Source organism: Syzygium oleosum, unplaced genomic scaffold (genome assembly GCF_021117445.2).
Source record: "Syzygium oleosum isolate NSW1041296 unplaced genomic scaffold, Sole_v2.1 Sole_v2.25, whole genome shotgun sequence".
Taxonomy (NCBI): Eukaryota; Viridiplantae; Streptophyta; class Magnoliopsida; order Myrtales; family Myrtaceae; genus Syzygium; species Syzygium oleosum.
Genome location: NW_026607509.1, coordinates 949,559 through 962,189, shown reverse-complemented (window position 1 = coordinate 962,189; position 12,631 = coordinate 949,559). Strand labels below are relative to the sequence as shown.

The 12,631-nt window shown below is 41.1% G+C and overlaps 1 protein-coding gene across 1 annotated transcript; it reads left to right on the top strand.

Moving 5' to 3' along the window:
• The first annotated feature begins 273 nt into the window (after positions 1-273).
• On the top strand, positions 274-8,000 carry LOC115674737 (putative elongation factor TypA-like SVR3, chloroplastic). Its single transcript, XM_030597231.2, has 14 exons — positions 274-534; positions 815-924; positions 1,085-1,288; positions 1,859-2,035; positions 2,333-2,485; positions 2,862-2,951; positions 3,806-3,940; positions 4,023-4,139; positions 5,134-5,285; positions 5,353-5,437; positions 5,738-5,832; positions 6,458-6,623; positions 6,765-6,960; positions 7,458-8,000. Exons 1-14 carry the CDS (start codon positions 294-296, stop codon positions 7,589-7,591), a joined length of 2,055 nt encoding a protein of 684 aa, XP_030453091.1. The 5' UTR covers positions 274-293; the 3' UTR covers positions 7,592-8,000.
• Positions 8,001-12,631: the final 4,631 nt, after the last annotated feature.

The window sequence follows — 12,631 nt, the reverse complement described above, 5'->3', positions numbered from 1 at the left end:
AAAGCGCACGCGACGACAAATCAACAGGAGCCACGTACCAGGAGCCGTCCACGTCACCCTCCAAGTGGGCCACACCGTCGACGTGGACGAACACTGGGCCGCAACTAAAAAAACCCAGGAGAAGAAGATGGCGATGAAGCGAAGCGCAGCACCACCACCACCACCGCCATCGATTGACGGCCTCATTTGCGAAAGCGCTTCCGCCTCGCTCTCTCCCCCGCGCGCGCGCGCGCACACACGCACTGCAATTGCAGAGAGAGTGAGAGCAAGAAGGAGGAAGAGGAAGAAGAAAGATGGAGATGGCGCTCGGCTTCCGCAGTCCTTCGCGTGCCCTGCTAAACCCTGGCGCGAGAGGTCCCCGCCCTTCTCCTCCTCCTCAGCCGGCGAAGCAGCTCTTCGGTCTCGGCACGGGCGGCTTATCTTCGCCCCCCCTCGCCTCCGGGACGAGCCTCCTCCGGTGCCGCTCCGAGCGTCGAGTTCGCCGCCCCCGCCCCATCGCTTGCTCCGCCGCTCAGACCGCGGAGACCCCTACCGGTACGTTTTTCGGGAAACTCCGAGTCGCCGGTTTGCGTCGCCGCCGTCGCGGCGGGGGAGGAGATGAATACTCGCTACTTGATATCATGTAACGTGCGTGCAAGGATGCAATTTCGTTTTTGTCCTTGTTCCGGGGTTCTGATTTCTTAGTTGGCAGAAAGAGGCTTCTTCCTGGTGGAAAAAATGAAATTGTCGCGACTGGAGAAATGGCGAGAGATTTTGATTTTTTAGATCATCAGTGCGTCGAGAGAGTATTGATGCCGAAATTTTGTTCTGGCAGAGAAGAAGAGCCAGTTGATGAGGAGAAGAGACATAAGGAATATAGCCATTGTTGCGCATGTCGACCACGGGAAAACAACTTTGGTGGATTCTATGTTGAGGCAAGCCAAGGTACGGCTCGAAATCGCTTTTTATAATCTGACTGCGGGAAGCAAAGTGCTCCAAAGACTCCAGACATTGGTCTTCGGCAGTTGTATATCTGAACCAGGAGCGCATTCTCTTCCGAGGGAATGAGATATTGCTGACGAGCGTATCGGTTTCTCATTGGCAGGTTTTCCGTGATAATCAATTCGTGCAAGAAAGGATAATGGACTCGAATGATCTTGAACGCGAAAGGGGAATTACAATTCTTAGCAAAAACACTTCTATTAATTACAAAGACACGAAAATTAACATAATCGACACACCGGGACACTCTGACTTTGGAGGTGAAGTGGAACGCATCCTTAATATGGTGGAAGGAGTGCTGCTCGTGGTAATTTTTTCCATTTTCCCTTGTTGGTCGTGTTATGCAGTTCTTGTGGTTTCTGAAAAAGGAAACCTAAATTATCTCATAATTGATGATTATCATTTTAGAAAAGCGGCAGTCTTAGTGCTGCGATAAGATAATTTAGCTACAGAGCAAGATGATATGGTAATGGCTGCATTTATAGATAAATCTTAAACCCAAAATTAAGGAAATTTGAAACCCTGTGCACATCTGGATTCCTGACTTTATTTTATTCGACAGAGTTTGTCACTGAGTAAAAACTATGGTTTCCTCCGATTGTTCACTTCAGAACATTGTGCATTTGATGCTTTGCTACTTCCCTTGTCTGTAATGTACTTTCGTGTGAATAGATGGTAAGAAAGACCTTATTTGAATCGCATATTCAATTCTACACTAGAAGGCATGTACTTTCGTCCGTTAGTTAGTTGTTTCTTTACATCAAATGACAGCCGATCCTCCCTTGTTGTTTGTCTCTGTTTTACTTTCTTTCATCTGTGTGGTTGATAAGTGTTTACTCCAGTGTTAATTTTAATGCACATCACTCCTTTCTCGTAGGTGGATTCTGTTGAAGGTCCTATGCCACAAACAAGATTTGTCCTGAAGAAGGCATTGGAATTTGGTCATGCTGTAGTTGTTGTCGTCAATAAGATTGATAGACCATCTGCTCGTCCAGATTTTGTCATCAACTCCACTTTTGAATTGTTCATTGAACTAAATGCGACAGATGAACAGGTACTTGTGACATGTACAGGAAGACAATCATATCTCTGTTGTGACGCGTCAATAGATAAAATCTAGGTCGCTGAAGTATTTTTGTATAGTAGTAATAGTTTCTGGTAGTCTTGATGGAGTTACCCATCAAGATTATTGTTAAGTCCTTTTGGCTCTTATCTACATGGTTACCGTCAGAATCTAAACATGGGTAATTGGGATTTTATTATTCTTTAATTACTGTTCCTCTTTTATTTTTTGGGTCTTAAGAACTGGATTCATCAGAAGTTAATTCATCTAGATGTGATGTGCGTGCAGTGTGATTTCCAAGCAATATATGCTAGTGGTATTAAAGGAAAAGCTGGGCTTTCCCCCGATAATTTGGCGGAAGACCTTAGCCCACTTTTTGAGGCGATAATCAGATGTATACCCGGACCACGTATTGACAAAGATGGCGCATTACAAATGCTTGTCAGTGGTTCTACACCTTCATAGCCTCTCTCTCTCTCTCTCTCAAATCTATCATGCCATTTTCATCATTGTTATTAGCTGTCTGATGTTGCTATTATGTGCTACCTTATATTGCGCTAGGAAGAAAAAATAATTTCCTGGACTTGTCTACAAACTAGAACACGGATACTTTTTACCTTTTTACACAAATTTCATTGTTAGGTAACAGATGGAGTTTAACATAATGCTGGTCAGCAAGTCTAGAAGATAAGTAGAAATGAACGAGTCTCTTGTTCTCTCAAGTTATAGATACTTTGCTTGGAATTGATTAAGTAAGCTTGATTGTCAACATATCATGAATCCAGTAATGTGTAACAATCACTTTTTGTTATTTTAGGTCACAAATATTGAGTATGATGAACATAAAGGACGAATAGCTATTGGGCGCTTGCATGCTGGGACTTTGAAGAAGGGCACTGATGTGAAGGTACAGCTCGAAAGCTCAAATTTTTTCATGGATGTCTTTCCTTTTCCTTCTCTTGAACTTTTAGCTTTGCTAGTCTTTCAAAGATAGTTTACAGCCGGAACTTCCCTCAACCTTAGTTAGTGACGATCAGATAATTGTGTAAAACTAGCGCAGCGGACATATTGGCTTTAGTCGGTCCACTGTTATTGGAAATACATGCTAATGAAGTGTTCGTTGGTTATGACTCCATTTTGTAGAAAATGCACTGATGAGTCAGTGAAGGAGTTGTCTGCTATTTCAGGGACCTTTTTCTTGAATTTAATCTTGAGATGAGTTTAGTTTGGGACATTTTTCTTATATGCTTTAGTCTTGATGATTCATTTGCTAGAATTGAGAGATTAGTAACTCGTGCTCAAACGGTCTTCGTTAATAGTTGTCTTTTTCATCAACCTGAGATTCTAATCTTATGCTTCTCAATGGAAAATTATTGAATCCTTCCAATTCAATATCTGAATCCACCAAAGTTTATATGACTTACTTTCTTGTCACAAAAACAGGAATTTAATATAAATACTCTATAATTTAGCAACTATTATTCTGTATATAGCCTAACCACGATATCCTTGTGGACAGTCTTTGTTTGAAAGCTTATACACAACTACAGATGCATCGTATTTATCATGGGTATAGCTTGCTTGCTCATTATCCTGATTGAATTTAATTTGTGATATAGTCTAAAAAATTCTTGTATGCCTATTATTGACCTTGTAAGAGGCCACAACCCTGGGATGTGAACCAGAATTGGCTGTATGCTTGTCAGAAAGAAAGAAAGTTTGCTCTCTTTTCTGACTATTTTGAAGTTGTTTCTTGTTTAGGTATGCACTTCAGAAGATTCTTGTCGATATGCAAGAGTTAGTGAGCTTTTTGTGTATGAAAAATTTATTAGAATTCCTGTAGAAAGTGTCGAAGCGGGTGATATATGTGCAGTCTGTGGCGTCAACGATATCCAGGTAATTTATTCATTTCTGACATGATGATCACAATAATGTTCAGCTATCTTTCTGCTTTGTGACTAGCATCTAATCTGCTCAGATTGGAGAGACAATTGCTGATAAAACATCAGGGAAGCCATTACCTGCCATCAAGGTGGAGGAACCGACAGTGAAAATGTCATTTTCTATAAACATATCACCATTTGTTGGACGTGAGGTATGCTATTTGAACAGTAATATACTGGAAGTCATTTGGGGCCTACTTGTCAATTGTAACATAAAATTGCGGCATGGATAGATACATCGTTCTTTGCTAGGTTCTCTTTTTTAGAGTACTGGGAGTCTACCACATGTTAACCAGATCTGCTTTATCTAAGAATTTCATGGCAAGAGCACACATATTCTTTTACTAAAAAATCTTGTCCTTAATTAATGTCCCTGGATTATCCTCTGTAATATTGCATCTCCTACGGCGTTACGATTTACTGCTAAAATTGGTGCGTAAAGGTCCTCTAGGAAATTGTTGAAGTAGCTTGTTTGATTTGACAGTTTTCATATGTCTGGCGATGTGTGCCCCTCTGCAGCTTGACTATAGTTGTACTTGTAAAACCTTTCTAGCAGTTTGACTGGAAGTTTGAGATTAGGAGACTAGAGATTCAACTTTTTTTCTTATGGGATCAAAGCGGAAGCTCCTGATTTCAAAACTTTCTAGGTTTCTATGTGCCTCCCCTATTATGTATTTCCATGCTTTAGTATCAAGTGTCCAGCCTATGACTGAGGGGGAGTGTTGAAGTGTTTAAATATTAAATTACGCATTTATCTAATAGCTTAAGGTTTTAAAATAGTTGACGGTGATCCCACAAAATTTCACATCTTCAGACCTTACGAGTTATGCATATGTTTCCTTACTATTTATAGGAAATAATAGGTTAAGTGTGGGTCCCAAAGTTGGTGTTATTGAGACCCTTGTCTATCTCCGTACTCTTATCACTTTAGCGAAAGCAGCTTAGAAGTAAGATAGATCTGTGTCTTCAGTAAGGCTTAATAGATGCACAGAGGATTGTTTGCTTTATCCCTGGACACTCCATTATTTTGCCATTTTGTCTGTCTGCTTTTCCTTTGTTTCTTATTGGGATGGCATGTTAGTATTTGGATTGCCAGTGAAAATATTGTGGAAGACTCGTGTGGGGGAATTAAATTTTGTTTTTCAGGGAAAATATGTTACTAGTCGGAACTTACGTGATCGACTATATCGTGAACTTGAGCGGAATTTGGCAATGAAAGTTGAAGATGGTGAAACTTCTGATACCTTCATAGTCAGTGGGCGTGGTACCTTGCATATCACCATTCTGATTGAAAACATGTAAGTGTACTCCCTCTCCTTTCGATTCTCATGTATGTATGCCTACGCACTCATTAATGCCTTTCAGGCGAAGAGAAGGATATGAATTCATGGTGGGCCCTCCTAAGGTCATTAGCAAAAAGGTGAATGACAAGTTGCTGGAGCCATTTGAGGTGAGTGCCTAATTATCATTTCTTCGCAATTAATACTTTCAATACTGATATACCTTCTATCTCTGCGGAACCCTCGGATGACTTTCTATTTGCTGAAATCAAGTGAGGACATTACTGGTAGAGAGAATTTAGAGAGAGTACTGGAGGATCTGCATCTTCTGTTATGTATTGAAATAAACCCATGTTCCTGCACCAGATATTAGGGTTCTTGCCGCTATTTAACTTAGAAACTTGATTCTATTCACATGGAGAACTATGCTTCAAAAATTAGGTGATCTTGATGTTTGATATCCATGCCAGATTGCTACGGTGGAGGTACCAGAAGAGCACATGGGATCTGTCGTTGAACTTCTTGGCAGAAGGCGTGGGCAGATGTTTGATATGGAGGGGGTCGGGTTTGTAAAACAATTTCTCTCTTCTGTCTGTTATTTACATGACCAAACTTTGAGGTTTCTTTTTGTAAGTGTATATATTGCAAATTTACTACAGCATTCAAAATGCATGTCAGATGCATAAATGACAACTTATGGAAGAAGTTGTTTGCATAGCCGTTTTGGTGCCTGGTGGCACCATATTTGATCATTGTATGGTAAATAATGCTATGCTAGTCAAACTTTTGTGCTTCCATCTGTAAAAATGAATGATGCTATCTGCTCATTGGAGATCTTTAGATTTTAGCGTTCTTGCACACCATTGCATGCTATATGAGGATAGACATAATTTGTGAGATGAGATGCTTTCGCAGGCCCATGTTTAGATAGTTCTTAAGATCTTTGATTCCTGAAGATATTTAATCGGCACTGAAACACATTTGTTTTACTGGACTTTTCTTAGTTGCAGCTAGAATAGAGCAGATCAGCTTTAGTCTTGGTAGAATGGTGCTTGGCTCTTCACAATATGTTGTTTAATTGAATTGCTGACTGCTGCTGCTTCCTTGATCATTAGGGTCTCTCTCCAGTTTGTTTGTTGTGTGAAAACTTGATTTTGATCTTAATTTAGGTGAACTTTTTTGTCTTGCAGGTCAGAGGGAACTACTTTGCTTAGATATAAGATACCAACTCGTGGCCTTCTTGGACTGCGAAATGCAATTTTAACTGCTTCTCGGGGAACGGCTATTCTCAACACAATATTCGATAGCTACGGTCCTTGGGCTGGTGATATCAACACTCGGGATCAAGGATCATTGGTAACTTTTTTTCTCGGGAATTTTGTTATTAGTTTAGACTTAAAACCATGTGCATAAATTATACTTCCACGCTTTTATTAACCAAAACCTTCTCTCTCTACCTTTCTCTGTTTGATAGTGACCTATAAGACTAATTTTCAGGTTGCTTTTGAGGATGGAACAAGTACATCCTATGCCCTTGCAAGTTCTCAAGAGAGGGGTCAGATGTTTATTGGTCCTGGCGTGGATGTTTATAAAGGTCAAATTGTAGGAATTCATCAGCGTCCAGGGGATCTATCCCTCAATGTCTGCAAGAAAAAGGCAGCAACCAATGTACGCTCTAACAAGGAACAAACTGGTGAGAAGCAGCTATACTAAAGTTGTGCATTTTCATCCTATTACCTGTCAATAAATAGGCAGGAGCATTTATGTGAAGTTCCTAAATTATCAAGTTAGAGTTTGCTTCTCATCTTTGAGATGTTGATTGGTCCCAATTAATAAAGACAGAATGTCACTTCAATTGATCAGCTGCAGTTACATTTATCTTTTGTGCATTTTGGTTACACAAGTTAAAAATTTATATCTCCTAATGGGTATCTGGATTTGCGTCATAACTTCATCTTTGATCAATTATAGTGGCAAAAATTCTAGAAGTTCATCTCTGTTAAATTTCAAGTACCTACATCATATACATGTATTTGTTATCTGGAAAGAGGCTAATATTAGATTGCTCAAATGAAGTTTTGATCCTCTCTTTTATTTGGGATGTCACTGTAAACTTCTCAGCTGGTCACATGCAAGCAGTAGTGTAGCATTCTCCAATCTGATCATTTAATATTTTATTCCCTTTTGCAGTGGTGCTTGATACGCCAATGGATTATAGTTTGGACGACTGCATAGAATATATTCAGGAAGACGAACTGGTGGAGGTGACTCCCTTAAGTATCCGGATGTGCAAAAATCCTAAACTTTCAAAGAAGCCTAGGTGAAACTTGCAAGAAGTCGAGGTGAAGGTGAACAGCTGAACATCTGCTTGTTGCCTTATTAGTCATCTGCAGGTCGAGCAACATATCTGTCAAGTTTACATGTTGCTCTCTCTCTCTCGCTCACTTTCTGCGGGAGGGTATATAGTGAATGTTGGAAGCTCTCTACACAAGCTACTTTTGGCGATCCACCTCATTTGGTCATCCAGATCATGCCCATTTTTTTTTAACCTTTCTAACTCCTAGCGAGTTCATACATACAGAAAGGGACATCAAGCACTGTATCATTGCCAATTGGAGGTCATAGTTAAATGTACTACTAATTTTGCACATCGATAGTGAAGCATAGAATATACCCTTGTATTCTTTCACCCGAACGAATCATACAATGGAGATCTGCAGAGATTCACTGCCATGTCTTTCTTCACACCGTCGTACAGCCACTTTTTTTGCTTGCTCGAGTCCGCGGTAAGCTTTATTTGTTCATATATGATTTTTCTGCATATGCTGTCATACAATCACCGTCGATCTCAAGTGCCTCTTTGTGGCGTGTCCTGTTGTTTCTGTCATCTCTTTCTTCTGTCTTAGTGATGGAGGGATTTGTTCATATATGATTTTTCTGCATATGCTGTCATACAAAAACCGTTGATCTCAAGTGCCTCTTTTTGGCGTGTCCTGTTGTTTCTGTCATCTCTTTCTTCTGTCTTAGCGATGGAGTGTGGAAAGGTTCAGTGGTTCGTGGCATGTTGATATTTCATGAATGGAAAGTGTAAAAGCCATCTTTCTAGAAACCTTGCTTTTGCATCCATCTATTCAATGAACGAGACGAGTCATTAGCTTTATTCCATCGTACCTCGTCTTACTTGCATATACTCGACGCATTAGGGAAATTTCCCAACATCTAGAACGACAAGTACTCTTCCGTGGATGTTTGCCAAGTCTCCATGACCAAGCATCTCTTAATCCATGGAGTGGATCAAGAAGAAACCATCCTTCTCGCGCACGTGTGCATCTAGAAGGTGAATGGCACTGCACACGATGTCTTTATCTTTTATTGTTTTCTAGACCGCAAAGCATCGAAGACTATGTCAAAATTAATATCTATGACGTCTTGTCAAGGCAGATTCCGGTTCAATAATCTCCAATCATCAAACGGCTGGACATGGAGATCGGGACGACTTTTATTCACCATATTCGGTCGCTTTGCTTTGTTTGACCTTCGCGGTGCAAGATGACGAGAACGAGAAAGAAGAGCTTTCAGAAAAATGGCAGCGATGTTGACTTCTCCTCTCTCTCTTCCTCTTTTGGGGTTTAATTTACCGTCGTTTGGTGGAAGCCTTGATTTGAACGGGCCGTCATAAGTTGCCGAGGCGACGATGTCTCTGCACATACCATTCTTGACTCGGCATCCTCGCATGCTGTCCTGGTGGGACTTGGATCTTTCATCTAGCAAACAACCCTGTCAGTCCGCCCACCTTGCGGGCGAGTGAAATGACCAAGTTTTGTTTTGCTCCGTGTAAACGAAAACGTACTTTCTTTCCATCCCTTTTCATTTGAAATAAACGTACTGAAAGCTTTAAAACTTGCCACAAAAGTATAATTGAGTCCTAAAATTTTTGAAAAGTGCAATCAAGTCCTAAAACTAGTCAAAGTGCTGTCGAGTCCCAATCGAGCCCTAAAACTTTCAAAAAGTATAATTAACGGAATGACTTAATTGGGTCAATTTGATAAATTTGAGGACTTGATTGCACTTTTTGAAAGTTTTAGGACTTAATTATACTTTCATGACAAGTTTTAAGATTTGATTGTACTTTTTGAATGTTTTAAAACTCAATTGCACTTTCGTAACAAGTTTTAGGACTTCCAATGCATTTATCCCTTTTCATTTCGAAACAGCCCGTGTGTCTCGAGGCCAGGTTTTTGTCTCGAGTCTCGGTTCTATCAACGACCCTCTTCTGTGCATCTCGGTTTTATAGCTAACCCACGACGGTAGACTGGCAAAATGGTTGGAGTGTTGATGTGGTGGCCGAGTCGGCGCCGGTGAAAGCGTTTTGATCAGCGCGGCGTCGATTGACCTTATCCAAATGGAGGAGATCTTGGTCCCGCAATGGGAGCCCGACGTTCATAAAATGCGACACCCAAATATCCCAGCACTCGCCAACAACTAGGTCTCTCTATTTGTCGTTCTTTCTATTCTGTCCATCTTCTTTGCAGCAACCTCCTGTATCAGAAACAATGAGAGGTCAATGGATTGGTTGAGGATTAGAAAGAACTTTAGCTCATCAAGCTTATTACAAGAGAAAGGGTAAGACAACTTTGCAAATACAAAGACCACCTCGCATCACACTAATGAAGGCTAATAATGCCCTAGGACAATAGCACTCTTCTACACTTTCTAAAGTCAGAGAATAAGCTAACGCGAAAGAATAAAGGCTACGAACAAGAACACTTTAGCAGATGGTCGATGGACCATTCAAAGAATTCAAAAGGACTGACGCGCCCCACCAATTCCATCATCCTCCGCCTTAGAATAATAAGTTAGAACCACGAGAAGAGACCCACGCGAAGGTGGCGAACACTAAATTAGTAGGGTAGGAAGTTTGGTAAGGTCCATTATGGGCATTAGTATTATACACAAGCGCATCTCATTCGGACCGATGATGTCGACGTGACAAAAGTAAAATAACGGCATCGTTAAACGAGCACAACGTATCGAATCATTAGTTACGCTTACCACTTGTCCACCGATATTTGTGTGTGTATATATATAGAATAGTTTTTGCCAACAGGCCCAAGCTACATTGCACCGATTTGTTCAGTTACATTTCTTTTTCTGCTGTTTGAACAAAAACGGAAAACGCAAAAATCTTTTGCCAATCATGAGTTTCTTTTCCTCTTTTTGTTGTTGTTTTTTTCCGGCTTGGGGCCAGTAAAAGCGCGAGCTGTCTGCTCCGTCGCTTCTTTCCCACTGTTGAATCCACGCTTGTTTCTTTACAACCCAGCAACGTTACGACCCTGTACCTTCTTTTAGCACTTTTTGGCTTTATAGTCCGGTCATTCAGCTCCTGTTTCTAACCTTGCATGCATCTCGCTCTTCATGTCATGTAAACCAAAGTACATACATACATGCACACGCACATATATATACACATACACATAGGTCAGAGACAAGTTCTTTGCGGCGTGAATGAGGAAGCCACTAGAGTAGTCAATAAGTGCCAACGTTCTTCATTCATTTCCCACCGGAAATAGTGAATTTGCCATTTCGACTTTCGAGTGGTTCACATGTTTCTCCCTATGCACACCGTCCAAACTCTCCCCCTCCCACTTGGGCAAATTCTTGACTCTTGGCCCTCGATTTTCTCCGCTTTTCGCTTAGTGGGTCTGTGTTGAATGTCAAAAGAACGACACGTCGGACATTGCCCGTCGAGGAAATCTCGTGATATGATCGAACGGCGGCGATCGGTCGATACCGATGACTGACGTGAGTCATTAGGTAAGAGGAGGTCACTCGATAGCGGATTCAGTTTAGAGAAGAAAAAAAGAAAGTAATGTCCTGTTAGATGAAAGATACTTTCGATGCACCAGCAAGCGCATTTGAGAAATCAGATAAAGCAGACCTTTTTTTCTTTGGAGATGTCTTTATAATCTTAAAAAATTGAGAAACCATGAACCACTAGGGGACACCGTTCCCACGTGGGAATAGGGAATTCGAAACTCCCCTCCTCCGAATAGGGGGATTTTATGGGTTTATGTGATTATTTTCCCGTCACTTCAACACCCAGCCGGCCAAAAAAAACGGAGAAAAATATGATATGATCGTAATCGAACGAATTATATAAAAATTTGTGGTGACATGAATATGTTTTCTTCTTTGTCTGTATCGATTATAATGCATTTTAGCTGCGTTTGATTGTTCGAATTCGGATCGCCAATATATCCTCGCATATGGATAAGAAAGGAAATCCCCCCACTCTAGCTACGGTTAATTAGAGGACTGTTGACATGTCAGCATGTCCACAATGATGTATAATAATAATAATAATAGAGAAAAAGAGAGAGAAAATTTCCAACGTTATGTTCAAAGTCAAAATCTTGGAGTTTGACCGGACAGCTGAAAGGTGGCGGTGCTTCTTAGATGCTAAAGTGGGGTGCTCGAATTGTCCAAATTACCCCTCCCCCACTTTCCCCACCCCTCCAGCTCGGAAGGAGACATGAAACGACTTTCTCTCCCCGCAAAAAGAAAGAAAAAAACATTGAAAAGAAAAGAAGAAAAGAAAAGCAGATAGAGAGAGAGAGAGAGGCCGTGTGCTTTGACGCAAATGCCCCTCGGGCGGGATCGAAATTACCTCAGATGACATCCTCCGTTATTTCCCATCCCTTGCATGTCATTTTTCCCATTTTTCCTATACAGGTAATGTCAGGCATACCAAACTAATTTGCTTGATAGTTTCGGTCACATTTGATGTTGGATAAAAGTTTGCTGCATCGTATTATCGTAACAACTCAGACACCGGTCCCGCTATATTTGAGCTGCTCGTCTTCGAATTTATCGACCGAAATTAATTATCGGTAAGAAGTTTGTAGCGTACTTAAAACGTTCACCAACCTCAACGCGTGGGATAGTCATCATCTTTCCACGCGTGAAACTCCGAATTAACCGAGCCACTCCACAAATCTATGAGATACATCGGTTAAATAGCAGCATTGTTGTTACGATTGCTTTTATTTCTTATCATGCAACTCGAAAAGCATGCTGTGCACAAGGTAGGCGAAAGTGCACAAGGTAGGTAATCCGACGGACATGTTCACAAGAGCTATCCCATCAACTAAGTTGTGATACTGTTCGGAATTAGTCAGCGCCTGCAACCGGGTGAGGAGCTTAGAGGGGCTCGGGAGAGATGGCGATCGATGGAGGACTAAGTTGGACTTCTCATCGAGGTGAATGGGTCCGTCGAGATAAACTATTCGAGAGAGATTTTACTGAGTAGTTCTCGTAGGGTTTATATTGATAGGGTATGATCATGATCGGAAAATCCTTATGAG

Excerpts from the sequence above, each read along its gene's own strand:
- LOC115674737 (XM_030597231.2), top strand. The coding sequence starts at position 294 with ATGGAGATGGCGCTCGGCTTCCGCAGTCCTTCGCGTGCCCTGCTAAAC. Across the intron at positions 4,140-5,133 it reads CACCATTTGTTGGACGTGAG|GGAAAATATGTTACTAGTCG; the intron begins GTATGCTATTTG and ends TTTGTTTTTCAG. Across the intron at positions 6,961-7,457 it reads CTCTAACAAGGAACAAACTG|TGGTGCTTGATACGCCAATG; the intron begins GTGAGAAGCAGC and ends TCCCTTTTGCAG.